The sequence below is a fragment of the Pithys albifrons genome, chromosome 5, assembly GCF_047495875.1.
Source record: "Pithys albifrons albifrons isolate INPA30051 chromosome 5, PitAlb_v1, whole genome shotgun sequence".
Lineage (NCBI taxonomy): Eukaryota > Metazoa > Chordata > Aves > Passeriformes > Thamnophilidae > Pithys > Pithys albifrons.
In genome coordinates this window covers 48893107-48910905 of record NC_092462.1, presented here as the reverse complement: position 1 = coordinate 48910905, position 17799 = coordinate 48893107, and the positions used below count along the sequence as shown (strand labels likewise).

At 35.4% G+C, this 17799-nt stretch overlaps 1 protein-coding gene across 12 annotated transcripts in view; it reads right to left on the bottom strand.

The window, feature by feature from the left end:
* The window catches only part of FRYL (FRY like transcription coactivator), a 172598-nt gene that overhangs the window by 19634 nt on the left and 135165 nt on the right, over positions 1-17799 (bottom strand). For all 12 annotated transcript variants that reach the window (XM_071556514.1, XM_071556512.1, XM_071556516.1 and 9 more), the window contains 9 exons: positions 17077-17247; positions 15962-16102; positions 13629-13826; positions 12248-12409; positions 11897-11971; positions 10241-10417; positions 7415-7618; positions 6387-6557; positions 1661-1914 (listed from right to left, as the gene is read on the bottom strand). In XM_071556514.1, the coding sequence (XP_071412615.1) occupies positions 1661-1914; positions 6387-6557; positions 7415-7618; positions 10241-10417; positions 11897-11971; positions 12248-12409; positions 13629-13826; positions 15962-16102; positions 17077-17247 (1553 nt within the window). The remainder of the gene's footprint in view (positions 1-1660; positions 1915-6386; positions 6558-7414; positions 7619-10240; positions 10418-11896; positions 11972-12247; positions 12410-13628; positions 13827-15961; positions 16103-17076; positions 17248-17799) is intronic.

The window sequence follows — 17799 nt, the reverse complement described above, 5'->3', positions numbered from 1 at the left end:
CCACGAAAAGGGGTAATGGTCAAAATATTTTGCTGCTGCAATATAAAAAAATTGCACATACTCTCTAATATCTCTGAAGTTTATTAAAAAATGCCCGTTCTAAGCATATCTACAGACCAAGGGGTATCTGTAGGTTATATATAGCTATATATAGCACTATATATACACACCACTCAGAAACTGGCATTTTTTTCCTTGCCCCAAATAACTGAATTAACATTGAATTCTTCAAATTTTTATTCATCTGAACAGATGGTCCACCAATATCTGTAACAAATTTTAGCCTTCCTTAAGGGAAACACAAGAGCTCATTTAGCAATGTAATATTATTTTATAACTTCCTTAAGTAACATAAGCAAATGGGGATATATTGAAACACTTTCATTTTTATGGTCAATCAATTTAATGGGCCTTTGTTCAAGGAGCATTCTGCTGTCATACTTTCCATCAGGCATCAAACATCCAATTCAATTATAAATTAATCAATGCTAATACTTACAATGATTAACCTAGTGATTAACTTAAAATTTTCGGTATTACAAGGTATGATATATTTTGACATTTCTTCTTATATAATTGAACTCTTGCAGCAAAAATGTGTAGGAGTATTCTAAGTATACTAAGTATATAACTATTCTATAGTTCATTAAAAATGTTTTTTTCAACACATAGTTTTTCTCTGTAACAACTGCCTCATTCACTGCAGTAAGTAGTGAACAAGATACAACATGATTTGAACAAGACTTAAACATGTCTTAAGAAGTGTGGGTGCTGTTTTTAGATCCATTCATTTTAGTAGCACAAATCTCTCACAGAATATTTGCTAAGTCTATGTTCCTATATACACCAAGCCTCTGTATTATTCAATCTGAACTTCTGAACAAATTTTAAGTATGAACAAGCCTAAGAACAAATTGGATGTTTTTTATTTTGGTTTGCAGTTTTTGTTTGTGGTTTTTGTTTGCCTGGGATTTCTTATTTGTTTTCCTTCCTTCTTAGACTGTTACCTTCAAGGGACTTAGAGTTTCACCATGACTCAATCAGCTAGGACTAATTTTAACTTTACGTCTCCATAATAAAATGAAAAAATGTTACTTTACTTTAACATGTTTTAGAAATATACAAGAGACCAATTAATCTTAACAATAAAAATAAACCTTGGGCAAATTCAAAGTGACCTGACTTCAACAGGCGCTTTGATTAAAAAGAAAAAAAAAAAAGGAAAATTTACATTTTTCCCTGTTTTTTCTTGGGTTTGGGTGGTGTTATAATTCAGAGCAGTTCAAGGGCTTTTCCATGTTATAATGCTTGCAGCTACTGCCTGCACAGAAAATACTTCAAAACACCCTTGGACCTCTTTTCACATTTCTATCCTCTTGATCATGATGAAATTGCTACTTTTTTTTATTCACGGATTCTTGTATTTTCCTGCACAGCTGTTCTACCTGTACCAGAAACAACTGTTGAGCAAAGAATTGAGTTTAATTGTTACAGCAGGCAAAAAGAATCAACCAATTATTTTGGACATACAAACCGTCATTTTATATTCTTGTATTACCGAGATTAATGAAAAACTCCACACCATAAGAAAGCCTATTTTATTTGATTCATGCACCAGTAACATGTAATTTCTGTTACTTATAACCAATATTAATCTTACCTAGACAAACCAGAGAAATCAGCTTCTTCTTCTTCACATCTCTCATCCAGCTCTTTCAAAGCAAGAGTGACATCCTCTTCACAGACAGATTCAGAATAACTTTCAGGAGCTGCTGTCTCTACCAGTTCTGGGGGCTCGTCCAGTTCCAGAGATTCGTGACAGACCAGACAGTCTTGTTGCTCGTGTAGTAGATACGACCCAGTGTCTTCACTAGCACTGCTAACCCGTTCATCCCTCACTGCTGAACTGCCTTCCTGTGAATCACACATACTTTTATTACTTTTATTGTCAGGGCTTATATACTCTTAAACATTGTTTGCAAATATCCATTTATCACAGAATATTCTGAGTTGGAAGGGACCCTCAGAAGGATCATTGAGTCCAACTCTGAAGTGAATGGCCCATACAGGGATCAAACTGATAACCCTGGTGTTACTGGCACCATGCTCTAACCAACTGAGCTCATCTCAGGGTTTGTACTTTAATTATTCAGCTCTTTGCCTTAGAATCATAGAATCAGCTGGGTTGGAAGAGCACTCTGAGATCATCAAGTCAAACCCTTAATCTAACCCTTTGGATTGCTAGATCATGGCACTCAGTGCCACATCCAGTCTCACATTAAAAACCTCCATGGTTGGAGAATCCATCACTTCCCTGGGCAGGCCATTCCAATGCCTGACCACTCTCTCTGTAAAAAACTTCTTCTTGATATCCAACCTAAACCTTCCCTGGCAGAGCTTAAGCCTATGCCCTCTTGTCCTACTGTTGGTTGCCTTGTTCACACAGCTTTAGTTCAGCAAAGGCAGTCTATTTGTAATACTTGTAACTTCTGGTAAACATTAATATCCTAGATTGTGACTTATTTAGAGCAAATACAATCTCTCAAATACACTCAATTAAATCTGTTAAGAGAATACTGACAGAAAAATATGCAAACAGTCTCAAACATACTGAGATCAAACAACCAAGCCTTTTGTATTTTACTTTTCTAGGTAAGGATCTGCCTTGTGCTTGCCTTTGGGGTCAAGAACATTTCTTGTCCTTTCCACTCTCCATTTTTAGCAAGTTTCTAAAGCATAACTACTGAGAAACAGCATAACAGATGAACAATGTAAAAGGGACACTCCACTGTTTATATTATTTTTGCATTACTGCTAATATGGGCAGCTTAAGGGTTTAACCATGAATCTCTAAATGTGGGCTTTCAATCACTAGCAATTACAGAGAAAGGATGACTAAACTTAGGTAAGTAGTATCAGAATAACCTTTTCTCCCTTCCCTTTTCTTCCATTAGCATTATTATATTCATTAGCATCACCATGTTAAACAGAGGAATTCAGATTTAGTTAATTTATGATTAATTCATCTGAAACCCTTTATTGAATTTGTTTGCGGAATAAAAATAACACTTGCTACTTCCTAAAGGCACAAATTATCACATATTTTCATTCTTAGTGTGCTGGTCTTCCTTTACTGGTACATCCAAGGCTGTTCAACAAGCCCTTGGACAGCCTCTAAGCATAGACATCACTTTGTTGCTTTCATCTGTCCAAGCAGATCCTCTGACAGATTAAATAACTGTACATGTATTAGAAAAGACAATTCAGCTTTAAACAGAACCCTATCATTTTCTTGCACAGTGATCCTAACCCTATCTCACTTTGACTGTGGTACTCCAAGGTGTGACACTGCTGTCACTTGACACAGCCAGTGATGTCACCTGTAACGCCTCTTTTGTTAAAATTAAATCTGAAATGTTACTGCACAGAACAGCCATTTTAGCCTCCTGAGCAGCTAAGGCATACGAGAATTTTACAAACCCACAGTAAAATAATTTGGATTGAACAAATGGTCCATTTCTCTTATAGATGTTAACATATGATCTAGACCTGCACTGATTGTGACTGGCAGATGTACATATGAGGGATACACTTTTTCAAAATACGCAAATTCCTATTTAATAAATTTACTGCCAAGTTAGTCTTCAAGATGCCTGATTTCTGAAGTTTTCTGTGTATCATCAGACATGACTTTCCTGATCAGTAACTGACCAACATCAGTGTTCTTAAAGTATCTTAAAAAGTGTGATTCATCCAGTTACATAGTTAACAAGGCCACACAACCTTAGGAAAATTACCTCAAGTAAACCATTCCCTCATAAATGCACAAGTGACTAAAACAGAGAATCATTTCAGTAAAACACTTTCATATACTTAAGCTTGTAAAACTTACTGTCCAAAATTAAAAATATTCTTCTAAGCTAGACTGTAAATTCTCAACTGGAATGTGAAACATCTTTTTGCAAAGTTACACACTATTACTAGCAATCAGTTAAATACATTTAAGTAAACTATTTCCTTAACTCTTCAGCATCCCTACAAGAGAAACAAGGAATTCAACTGCATCTAACCAGCACATTCTTGTTTTTAAATGATGGCTTCAATTTTTCTCATACTGTCTTAGATAAATTTTCATATATATTGTTTATATTAAAACCATTTAATAACTGACACTTGGCATACATACGGCTTGTGTTGAAAGAGTTTATATATAAAGTATAGGAGCAGAAGAAAAAACAACTGCACTATGCTATGAGTTGTGCAGTATAAGAATTTACAACCGAATCCATTTTACTGGTGTCAATATATTTCAAAGTGAGTTGGTAGTGTCCATATTTTCAAACTCACTATGTTAAGAGGCATAAAGTCAGGTCACTCTTTTAGGAACAAAATCCAACCAGGCAGCTAACTCTTGTAGAGAGTTAGCAAACACCTTGAGTGTTTGAACGGTGCTTCAAGAAAACCTCTATTTTTTTTTCCTGAATCCCATATTCTAACAAGCACAAAATAAACCTGGATCACACATCACATCTAGTGAATACATTTGTATGCACTTGCAGTATTCTGTTTTTACATATACATCAATTTTTTATGAATGCTGCTTAGTCATGAAATTATTTTGTTTTCACAGAATCACAGACTATTCTGAGTTGGGAGGGACCCATAAGGATCGAGTCCAACTCTTAAGTCAATGGCCCATACAGGGGATTGAACTCATGACCTTGGCATTATTACAACCAAGTTTTTAACCAACTGAGCTACAAAGGGATTAACCTACAGCCCAGTTTAAATGTTTTCAGTATTTTTTTAATGACAGTGGTTCTTCTTTTGTGTGAATATTTTCACCTGGTTTATAGAAATATAGTGATTTTATAAAAGTAGCTGCAGAAGAACAATGAAGCCTAAGGGCAGTCTTGGAAAGAACTATGAAAATGTAAAAATGAGTTACAGCTGAGAAAATACCACAAGCAAATGATGGAGAAGACAAAAGTTCTATTGTGGTGAAATTTGTTCTATAAAATTCCACCTTATATATTGCTTCTTGCTTTTGAAATGTTAAACTAAAATATCTGTTCTATGTGGAAAAAAATTCATCCAGAATAAGTGTTCTTCTGCACCCCAAATTCTACTGGATCAACAATGTATGTTGTAGACAAGTATATGAAGTGACAATTGGTTTAACATAAGCACAGGTGTTCTACAACAACTGAGACAATTTATCAACTGCAATGTAATACCTTTTTTTAAAAAAAGCATATAGATGATAAAGAAAAAATATGAAAAAATATGTAGGGGAAAAAAGTCACAATATTACACCTTTAAAAGCTGAGGATTTTATCACAGGAAACCTGCCACTTTCCCTTCATTGTACTCTAAGTACGTCTTTCTGTTTTTACAATTTTCTTTAAATATTAGCTGCATCTGTTGTCTGCATATTAGTAAGTGATTTTTCTAGGTAGCAAACAGGTAAACAAGAGCCTTTGTTTAGAAACCCCAGTCGCCTCAACTAGTCAGTAGACTGTTTACACCAGGTTAGCTGAAGGCTGATTATTAAGTGTAAACTGGTTGACTGGTTAGTCAACTACACACAGGAATGGCTTAATTTTTCTGGAAAACTCAATCAAATTGCATGTATTGTTAAAGATGGGATTAGCAATGCTTACCCAAATACAAATATGATTGCCAGTAGTATAAATAATTTTAACAGAAGAGATAGGAAGTCCATCTAAACAAAGCCACTTCAAGAAAAATTGTAGCAGATGAGAGTTTTGTTTTAAATTAGGGGTGTTTTTTTAAATTATTCACAAGTTTTAAGAACAATAAACTGAAGTACTCACAGATTTGCAGGCCGCCATTAGCTTGAAAACTGTCTCAGTCCACATGGGCCTTTCCAAAAAACTATACCACTAGCACCTGTGGTCCTTTTTAAAGGATTATTCAATGGAACCAACTGCTAACACAGCTGGCCTGAGGTTTTATTCCCATATAGCACCAATCACATTAACCCAAAGAAAGCAAAAAAAAAAAAAGCGGGGATGGGGGAAGGGAAATAAAAAGTATTTGAAAGAAAATGTGGCTCAAGAAGGATTTCAACCATATCAAGTAAAAGCATCTTGAACATTAGCCTATTTCATTCTGCACCATAAAATGATCATGATCAGCCCTTCAAGAATATTTTTAACCTGTGGTAAGTTCCCTCAGTCCATCCAAGCAGTCCTCATACTGAGGGAACATTTTGTAGGAATATGCCAACAGGTTAGAAATATTAAAAGCAAATCAACTAATCAGTGTAACAGATGAGAATTCAGTTGAAAAGAAAGCCGAAGTTGCTACTAAAACTAGAAGGAGCCCAAATCAGCCATGCACCAGCCCACATTTCTCCCCACCTCAGGCAGCTGGTTGCTAGAGTTATCTAGAGAAGAAGCCTCCAAACTTGGGGTCTCAGTTCTGATTTGAAGCACCTCTTCTGTTCCCACACTGCTAGTGGAATCTTGAGACTGAAGTGATAAACCAGCATGATCTGATGCTGCCTCATCTATAGCGGAATCGCTGATTAACTAAGAGAAGAAAGAAACACAATATTTGTTACAGTAAACATAATAATTACAGGGGAAAATGCATTAGTTTTGAAATAGGCTGTTTCAGTATCATTAGCTCTGAATTTATTTACATATTAGGAATTTAACAGCTTTACACTAAAACCATTACAAACATCACATGCATTTCTGTATTATTTAACTTTGAAATGAAGTTTTACCTCTAAGTAAAATTACTTCCTTGCTTGTTCTTAAACGTTTTTGCCACTGGTTAAATGCTAGACCCAAACCACTGAAAAGGAGGACATTTTATTGGGGGCAACATTAATACAAACTTTGCCTAAAGTCTGAAGAGCAACATACCCATCAAGCTGCTCTCCATCAAGTCAATTTTTTCCTAAATTCATTTAGGTAATGCAGGAGACTTCTGAGTATCCAACATTCTCGATTTTCCTCAGCTACACATACACAGGGTTCAAAATCCATAATTAAATTAGCAATCTCTGTGGTTAACCACAACTTAGACCTCCACGTGGCCACTTAATACTCTTGAACTTATTAGCATTTTGGGGCTTTTCGAGCTAGGAATCCACAAAGACACACACTCATTATATAACACATGTAATTTTGTGCTTATATTTAAGCAAAAATAATAAGTCTAAAGACACTAAAAAAATTAATATTGTACTAGAATTTTAAATTTGTTGTGTACCACCAGTGTGGTAATGTAACTTCTTTCCTTCACTGATGATGTTACGAAAAAGCAGCTTAGCCACATTAATTTAGTTCCTCATTATGTCACTTAGGCTGAAAGAGTGAGCCACCCTTACACATTAAAGGGGCAAGGAAAAGGTGCCTTTCATAGAAAAGTAACTTACCATCTGCGAACGAGACAGGATCTGACTTGCAGTCAGTGCTGCTTCTTCTTCTGAAGACTCATCCGTATCTTCCTGGTTGGTCAAGTTCAGGCTCGGTGTGCTACCAGAGTACTGACACTCCTGAAGGGATGGGGTGTCTCCTTTGTCAATACTGTCAAGAGAGCGCCTACGAACGCCCCAGTTGAAGTTGTCCATGCTTTCACCCTGTAATAAACAATATGTACAAATTTCAACATAGTTAAATTTGTATAAATATGTACAAATTTCAACATAGTTAAATTAATACACAAATGCAACAGGGAAAACACAAGTACTGAATGCGCTATGAACAGAGTTTCAATCAGCCCTTTAATTTTATTAAAATTTTAAATACCTTGTTAAATATTTGTAAATAAATTAAAAATATATGGCAAATAAAGTAGAAATCTTTTGAATATCTTCTTGGAAAGTAACTCAATATGTAATCTAGAACTAGATCAGTATTGATTTTATAATCTGACTAGAAAGTACAAACACATCACAGACAACAACAGATGAACAAGCCAGGGCACCAGGCTGCAACTTACCTGCAGCTCCTGGTTAGCAAAAAGGAAAACACATATAATTAGAAAGAACGAGGACAAACACTTAAAGATACTCTAGAACCAGGGAAAAATGTTTTATTACATAAGATTTGCCAACAGTAAAAGACTGATTCAAGCTCTGAAAAAAAGCTTTAGTCAAAAAGCTAGTATTTAAAATAATGCCTCTTTCTGATGAGAGATTGATTAAAAAAATAAACAAACTGACACAAAACACTAAAACCAGCATGCTCATGATACATTTTCTATAGCGTAACATGTAAAGCAACTGTTCCAACAAACATTGATAAAATTCTTTAACTAACACACATGAATCTATACCGACCACATCCAACTGACAAAGCACCACCAACATTAAATATACAGGGTGTAAAAAAGACAATGTTGTCATTAACTGTTTTACCAGCTACTCTGCATCAGTTTTATCAAGTGCACCCTGAACACCAACAGCTGGTTTCATTCTCTTTGCACTTTTTAAAGCTGTGTTTCAAATAACCACCACTCTAAGTGAAATCTGTATCTTAAAGACACTGTTGTTTTAATTCACAAGTAAAATAATAATCTTTGATTTTCTCACTCATTTTGTCAATCTTCAACAATTCATCTAAGTAATACAGAAGACCCAGTGAAGTTCACTTCAGTTACTAAAACACCACATCCAGACTTAAACATGGCTCCAAAACTGCCCTAGGAGTATTTCCTGGTGACTTAAGAGATCATCATGATGCATTAAATAAGCAACAAAAACTAAACTATTTCTTTTGCTCAAAAAAAAGATGAAAAGTTTTGGCAATGCAAAAGAATTGTAGCTACAATAAAGGTACTGTGAGCTGAAACACTTAAGTTTAGTCTGAATATTACTCAGATTTTAATGCAAAAGCCTGAGTTCATACTACTGTTGACATTTAATTATTAGCAATAAAGAACACTCTATATTTTTGGTGCAAAACTAGGCAAAGCTCTTATATCAAGTACACAATTTACATGTAAAACCTTAAGTTGTGTGCAATCTGTGCTTTCAAATTTTTTTGAGTATAGCACTACATGTGGCATTCAGGTAAGTAACAAGAAAAAACCTGTTTTTTCTTAATTATGATTTACTATTGAAATAACACAGAAAATGAAGTTTAAGGTCAACTTGGTTTGGTAAGAGTACAGCTTTTGGCCTCCTACTGCAAAGTCCCATCTAGTGTTAAAATAATGTTTTAGCACTAATGAGCATCAATTCTGAACTGTTTTGACTACTTGTATTAAATACAGGAAAGTGTTTGTATAGTGTGTGGTTACAGTTATGCAATAGACCATAATGAGCCTGTACTTTTCCTACAAGGTGCAAATATTAGCCAAAGTGAAGCAACACACAGGAAGCAGGAGGAAAGCGAGATAAAACTAAAGTATTAGGGGGAAAATGGGATTTTGTAAAAAGGGCTAGATAAATGAGGAGGAAAATAGATAGGCAGATATTCTTAGTATCTTGTGGACTCATGACCAGCAAGGGTCTCCGTTAATTCAGTATTTTCCATAGACTGTAACAAAACCACTGGGAGAAGCTACAAAGCATTTGACTTTTTCTTCCCCAGTCCTTTTACAGTGATATTTTTAAGCTTCAGCAAATTCTGGTCTGAAGCCTTTTATTTATCCCAAACAAGTAACAATTGTTAACAGAGTATTTACTATTTCTCAATACTTAATTCTGTTTTACTTCCCCTCTCTCTTTTTGACAGGAGAAATGGAGAAAATGTAAGAACTGCAATAAACCAGATAAATCTAAAACTCAATGCAAGCAATTATAGAGAGCAAGTCAATCATATAAGATGAGATAGTGTATCATACAGTTTGTCACTTTGAAAGCCTTTTCTCATGTTTTCATAATCCAGAAACACATCAGAAACAAAGATTATGCCATTTTCTTAACATATTGTTCCATAATTAAGTTCTCTACTGCATGATATCCAAGTGTTCATGCTGTAACCAGCTTATACTCTCATCACTTCACTTTCTTTCACTTCACTGCCCCCCAAAAATCTCACCTCTTCCCCCCAAAACTGCTCAACAATTTGTAGCTGCTTAATGCTGCAAACTTTGTGACATGGGGTTCTTTATCTGGTTAAGCTCAATCACATCATAAATTCTTCTGAATTGGACTAGTAAGAAGACTTGCCAATTCCTTAGAATTACACCAACACAACCTTATTTTTAAAATGTTCTCAAATGGAAATACACAGAAGAAACCCCAAGGTCTCACCTCTGCATCTTCCAATTCAACATCTAAAAAGTCAAAGTCTTTAAAAACTCCAAATTGCTGCTCACTGGTATTGTCTTCTACAGCCATTTCCTCCTCTTGAATCACTTCTTCTGTTGCTGAAATGAGACTAGTTTGTTGATCTCCAGCTTCCAAGTCTTCATTAGAAGAAAACACAACCTGCAGATATAAGATGAAAAGAGAAATAAAACCTTCCAGTTTCTGTAACTCCTAAAATCAGCTATCCTGCTTCCTGTACCTTCATAGCATTACTGGCAGCCACTGTGAGTACCACTATACTGATAATACCAGGGCAAGTGCAGACTGCAATTTACTTCAAGGCCAGCTGGATTTTAAACTGCATCTTTAAACTACTAGTATGATTCTCTCCTTAACGTTAAGAGTTACAAAGTATAAATACAGAGAAAAATATATCCCCTAACCTTCAGCTCACAATATCAGACGAATTTAAGAACAAAAAAATCCATCATAATAATTGTCCACATGACACAGATCATACTGTTTACACCTACAAATTTCTGTGAAAGGACTGTACACCTTTAGGAAGGATCCAGTGCTGGCCTCCAGTGATCATAATCTTCACAAGTGAAAATTTCCTGTTTATTTCCATGCAATGTTTTAAAATCTCTTTAGTTTCAGCTTTCATTAATCTAATTTTATTTAACTTCCTCAACTAGATTAAAGATCCGGCTCCCACCAATGTTTTTCCTCAGCTAAGAACTTCTATGACACAATAAAAAAATGTGTTCTAGATGATAACCAATGTAGCCTACTCACTTTATTTTAAAAGCCCTCAATATCATCACCATCAAGCATAGTATGCCTGTGGGGTTCTTTACATTGCTCTACACAGAAGTAACACCATTGACCTACTTTTACTTAACAGTTAGGACTACTGTTCCCACCAATATCCACATTAGTTTGAAGGTATATGATTCACTGGTTATTTTCAATGGATCCTCTGATATTCTCAATACAGAATCAACACCCTCAAGCCACTGCTGCCTCTTATCTCAAAAGCCCGTATTATTTAAAATGGACTAGACAGAGATTTAGTCAGAACAGGGGAGACCTAGTTCAATCCTTTTTTCTAGCCAAGACAATTGAAATTCGTATGTACAGCTTCAAACATATAACGCATTATTCTGGAGTGGCAGTGTAGTCCTGCTCTTTTGTGAAGAAGTGTTAAGGATTAGTCTGATCAGTGGAGCTCCTTAGTAGTCAACTAATTTAAGCTGAAGAGAAAAAAGGCCAAAGACTATAAAAAAAATCTTGTTTTGATAACCACAGAAGTTAAAAAATTAAGAATTCGTCACAGTCATTCATCTTTGCTTTAAAACATACAGTCCTTCCCCAAGAAGACTGATGTAAAGTCACTGAGACAACAGCATTAGTTTTAGCTGAATTTAAATACTGTTTTGAAGCCTGGCTAATAAAAAACCATGCCTACTGGACTTCTTGGGGAATAACAGTAATTTGTTACTTGCGATTCTCTTTTTAATTCTTCAGCTGGGTTAGTAAATTGCTGAACCAAAACTACTTTATCAAAACCTGCTGTTCATAACTTCACCAATACAGATAAAATAGCATTCCACTTCTTGAATTTAAAAACCAAAATAAACCACCATCACCACTTACTGAAGGATTCTTGGGAAGACCAGATTCTGGACCACACAGAGAAAGCACATTCATTAGCTTCTCCCTAGTCCTTCTCTGAAAAATATACCAAAAGAAATCACATAGCATGGGGGCTGCTGGAGGTCCAGGTAAAAATATAAAACATCTGCATTTTCAACTAGTCATATTGCATGCTCACATCCTCTAAAAAGAATCAATCTCACAATCCTTCACCAGTATTAGCTTATAGTTTATGCTGTATTCATTTACTGGTTTGCTAAGACACAATATTACACTTAAAAAAAGGTTTCTTCATACATTCATAAACACTGTCTCTAATATATGTAATAAAGTGTTTGAGACACAATGTACCTGAGATAGCTGTGGTCTCTTCCAGCTGACAGGAACTAGTGCATTTGAATTGGAGCCTGAAGAAGTTGAAGAAGTGCTCCGGGTGACAGCAATGACTTTTGGCTTCCCGTTTCTACCAGCTGCACTGTGTTGATCACCATACTTATTCCCAATAATTGGTGTCTAGCAAAGCCAACAAATATGTTCTTAAAATTCCAATCTATATTAGTAAAGACTACATATTTGATTTTAGAATTTAGCGTTATATAAAATGTAGCAGGGTTTGTCCTGTTTGTAAAGCCCATATCTAATGCACTGAGCCTCAGTACACTAGGAAATACAAAGCTGAATACTTGTACCCTAAGCAGCAAGTTGTCATTCTGCCCACTTGTGTATTTTTGAATTATGCACACTTTATGCTGACAATCAAATTATATTTTTAAGCACAGTTTAAAATCAACTGTGTTCAAAGTTTAAAAGATGCAAAGGTTCTCTATACAATCGTTCCCTGCCATGAAAAAATTGTTTCACAGACCAGCAACATCACAAACACATGCACACGTCTGAAAAAGCAAAGATCAAATCCAGCTCTTTTGACAGAAAATGATAATCCAATGAACTCTGTGGGAATTCATCTTGTCTCTCAATTATCTGTACACACTGAAACTTCCAGCAGTGACCTCACTTACCAATGTAAGTAATGCTCCTAAGACATCTACATCTCCAATCATTATCTAGGGTTAGTTTCAACCAGGAGCTCTTACTTCCAATCACTTCTAAAGTTTCTACAATTTTCACATCTCTACATTACACTGCAGCCACTTGGCGACACTCCCCTTTTCAGAAATAGAATAAGTATCAGCTGTATTTTTCTCAGTTCTGCTGAACCCTAACGAGGGGTAAGGGTGATGTTTTTAACCACAGGAGGTTTTTCTCCAGTTGTGTCCCTCCCACACTGAATTTCTTGTATTTTGTATCCTACTCTCTCCTCTGTATTTCCTCCCCATTCCAAAACTGCAGTACAGGGTTTTAATCCTCTCAGCCCTTGAATGAACAACCCTTCATCTTTTAAAAGCCTGGAATGTTCAGCTCCAAGTAGCAGCCAGGTGCATTAGTCTGCTCTCTCTGACACAGCTGAAATACCCTTGAGAATCATCTTACCAACTTCTAGTAATTAACTCTCCAGACATTCAAAAGGGGGAAAAGGCAAAAACACAGCATAAAAGAATTTGAAGTTTATCTCCTAGTATGACTCTAATTACAAGTATGTAAAACTTCAATCTCTGCTGTTCTTATAAATTACACTCATTTTAAAACACAAATGTAGAAGGCTAACAGAAAATAACACCTGAGTTTGCAACAGCAAGTTATTACTGCATTGTTATTTACATGCAATAATTACCTCTGATATATCAAAATGAAAATCTAAGGTCTTCCCAGGTAGCTCCTTGGAGACATTATTAAAAATTTTCGTGAAAGAGATTTCAGGAGAACCTATGTCACCTCCATAAGACTTCGGAATATCGTTAGGCACAACAAGGCTTGCTGATCGAGACACCACCAGTTTCAAAATATTAAGGGCTTCCTTCCAATACGGACTCTAAAGAGAACATACACAAATCACAAAACAACCACTTCAACCAAGACAGCAACTTTCATGTACAGTAGGATTTTGGTGAGAATCCCAAATCCAAAATCTATGATCTGTCACATGTGGCTGAAGGTGTAGCACAGATGGGAAGCTCTGGACGCTGAAGGGCCAGGAAAGCAGTGGGAAGGTGTTAGGCCATGCCATGGTGGGTGGTCGGGTCTAGCCAGGCAGGTTCACTAGCTCCAGATCACCGTGCCAGCCACACCAGACACTCTTTCATGACTCTCATTCCCTGTAGTTCAGTTACACTGTGGTTTTTTTACCTCTGTCTGCAGTATCTGCCCTTCATGCACCAGGAGATAAAAGCTGATAGTATTTAACTATCAATTAACTACAGTAACTGATAGTAATTAAAAACTGCCACTTCTTGATATCATTAATTATTTTACAGCTATGGACAGAGTAAACTGAATTTGAAACAACCAAAAGAGTTTTGTGCTTGAAATCTTGAGGAAATATAAAAGACCTTAAAAAAAGAAGTGAAAGCATTAATGAAGTTTTTTTATATAGCATCAAACTAATAGAGTGCTTAAAAAAAGACAGGGGAAAAGCATGAGAATATAGGAGACAGAACCTGTGTTAAGTGCATTCTCTTTAAAAAGATGATTAAGGCAATATAAATAATTGAGTGGTTTCAACTACACATACCTCAGAGTGAATCAGAAGAGAACTAAAATAAAAGCAGCTTTGTGTGAAGGTTAAGATTTACACTCCCAAAAATATAAGGATTCTGCCTGAAACTTAAATCTGCCAATTTTTTAAATTAGCAGGATGCCTGCTTTTTTCCTTTCAATTAGGAGACCACGTTTGTTAAAATATTTTTTATTGCATTAAAAGAATAAACACAACTGTCAAGGCTCTAAGTAGTATATGCTTTACATTTCCTTGTGGATAACTAGTCTTCAATAATCTCCTGAATTTCTGTGCATCATAAATATAAAAAAGGAGCTTCAAACTGGAATCATCCTGTGGCAACTTAAATTTATTAAGATCACTGTGATTGCAGAGGAGTAAAAAAAAAATCAGCTTAGTAGCACCACATTTGAACATGACGCCAATTTAATTTTTTTCTTTTCTCACTTATAGTAACACATTTTATCATATCAAAAATACATTAGACTTGTCTGAAATATTTTTTTGCTAGTGCCATTCTTTCGACAGCTTACATTTTCTAATTAAGATTACATTCCATGGTAGTGTGGGCTTGTATAGAAAGCTCAGATAAAGGTTAGAGGTGAAGCAAGCAGCTGCCAGGCCATAAAAACTATAGTTAATGCTAATCATTCCATTTTGCCTAATGCACTCTGACAGGAGCACAATATCTAAAGTACATATCCATCAGTAACAAAACATCCAGGGAACTACTGCTTTTCCTGGTTAATTATGATTAAACCATTTGACTGAAATACATTTGGCAATAATGGAATTCAGAGAAAAAAGAAAAGGAGGGGGAAAAAAAAGAGAGAATGTTGTGCAGTGAAATGGTTTTATGCTCCAGGCATTTTTATAAAATCTTTCAGCAAGATGACTGACTTTCTTCCATGAAACAGATTTTCAGTAAATTTGTGTTCCAAGTACAAAAGCTCAAATTACCTTGGGCAAAACACTGTGGTTCTCCTTTTGGGGACTTTCTTTAATAAAAATGCACTCAATTTTGTTAAGGTGCACTTTAATGTTTCTCATAGATTTATTACTGCAAGTGATTTAAATATGCATTTAACCAGAAAACTTTCTTTTTAGAACATATACATGTAAATAAAACATTTGTGCAGCTTAGCAGTAAACATTTCCTTATTTTTTAATAGTTGAAGGATCATCTCCTTAGACTGCACATGAAGAGTTGCCTGTACCTGTGAAGAGATGCACATTCACCCACACAACTTTGTCCCACAAGATGAAAATCACATTAGACAATACGTAAGCATTCAGTGAATTAACTACATAGGAAAAAGCAAACCCTACAGAACCCGACTTCAAACAACTACTTTTATATCCGAAATAAATTCTGCTCCAAATTCAAGTCTAATTTTGATAGCACTTGGACAATAAGCAAAAAGGCTTTTACAGTTCTTCAGAGTACCTACCTGAACATATTTACCAATAACTTTAATGATTTCCAAATTAAACTGCTTCACTGGTGCTGTGGATAGGTCAATATGACTCAAAAGACTGTAAATGATCTGCAGCAAGGACTGTTGCATACTGGATAATCCTTTCTCTAACAGCTAAAAAAAGTTTTATAAAACACAGAATTTAATTAGGGCCTTTAATGGTAGTAAAAAGTGAAAGCAAACGTTAAACTCTACGTAACTGTCACACACATTTATTTTCCCCTTCAAAAAACTTAAATGTACCATTTCCTGTTTTTGAAACATTTGTTTTTGCATTAAAAACCAGTAATACAATAGAACAATAGTTTTTGTACTACTTAATTTTTTCCGCTGAATTCTGACAGTTGTTAGCACAGATCTAAAGCATCTCACAATAAACCACTTTTCACTAAATCAAAACTGTTCATAAAAAGTCAAAATCTTAAAACTGTAAGAAAAACAATTACAGCTATGCCTTAAAGAAGGCTGGCAAAAGCAGTTTTACAAACAAAATAAGTACAGATAAAGTCATTCATTAGAATGAACAAATATTTTAAAAAATATCTCCATCAGTTTGAGGAGATACACTTTAAGGACAAGCTCTACAAGTTTTTCACACAAGGTAGTTTTTTAAAGGTAGTAACAGCTTTCCTGTATGAATAGCTAGCAGAATCATATAGTGATGTAAATAATTTAAATTACCTTTTATATATTATGCAATACTTAATATTGAAATTTGCAATTTTTCCTTTAACTTGCGATAACATCTTTAAATGCGCACTTGGCTATAAAAGATCTCTTAAAATTTGCACCAAGCATACTTTGCTAGAGCCAAGACAGTGTATATTCACGTAGTACAGAACATGAATACTACCAAACATTACTATCTCAAAAGGAGATCTTTCGTTAGACAGATTATCATTTCAAGGTACAATTAAATTACTGCACTCCAAAGTAACAGTAGTCATCCCTTTTCCATCCTAGAACATTTCAGTACTATTTTCCCATTACAGAAGATGTTCTTTATTCCCCTCAATATTCAGAATCATGAAAAATAAGGAATTAGCAAGGAACTGGCAACATAAGATCTGCTTTTATTAAAAATTTACCTCTGCAAGGTAAGTTATGAGGTTAAATGTGGCATCTGAGAAAGAGTCATGCAAATATCTACACACTACGTTAATCCAGTTAGAACAGTCTCTGGAATAACTGTGTGTACTGTATAAACTCATCATATGAGCCAGATTGGCAAGAGTTGGTGACTTCTCCTCTGCACAAACCTGAAAAGCAAAACCGTACTTAATTATATTAGAAATGATACCTTTTTTAATCCAAGCATTCACAAATCACTATGCACTTCTCCCACATTTCAATCCATTTTCTAATTACTGAAATTGAACTAATCATACAAGCATGACCTACCACTTCTATTAAATTTTGGTACTGTGGCATTCATGTTCCAAGTTGATCTATGAATCATACCAAATGTATCTCAACTAGTATCCCTAGGACTAGTAATGGAAGTATTTCGGGGACAGCAGCAATGTCGGGATTTGCATCAGGCACATACTCCTCTGAGCTGGCCTGTGCACAGTTTAATGGTTCCCATATCACAGTCTGGGCAGCCAGAGGACCATGGCTGCATCTCCTGTGCCAGACAGCACCTTCCTATTTCCCTTTCCACATTCCTCCTCAAAAAGCAGACTGTCAGGCCAGGGCAACACCCTCCTGGCTGGCAAGTGCTGGTGTGTACCATGCACTGCTTTAACAGCCACTACAATTCAGAAATATTTCAGAGTTAATCACTGTGTATAAGTCACAGAAAGAACATA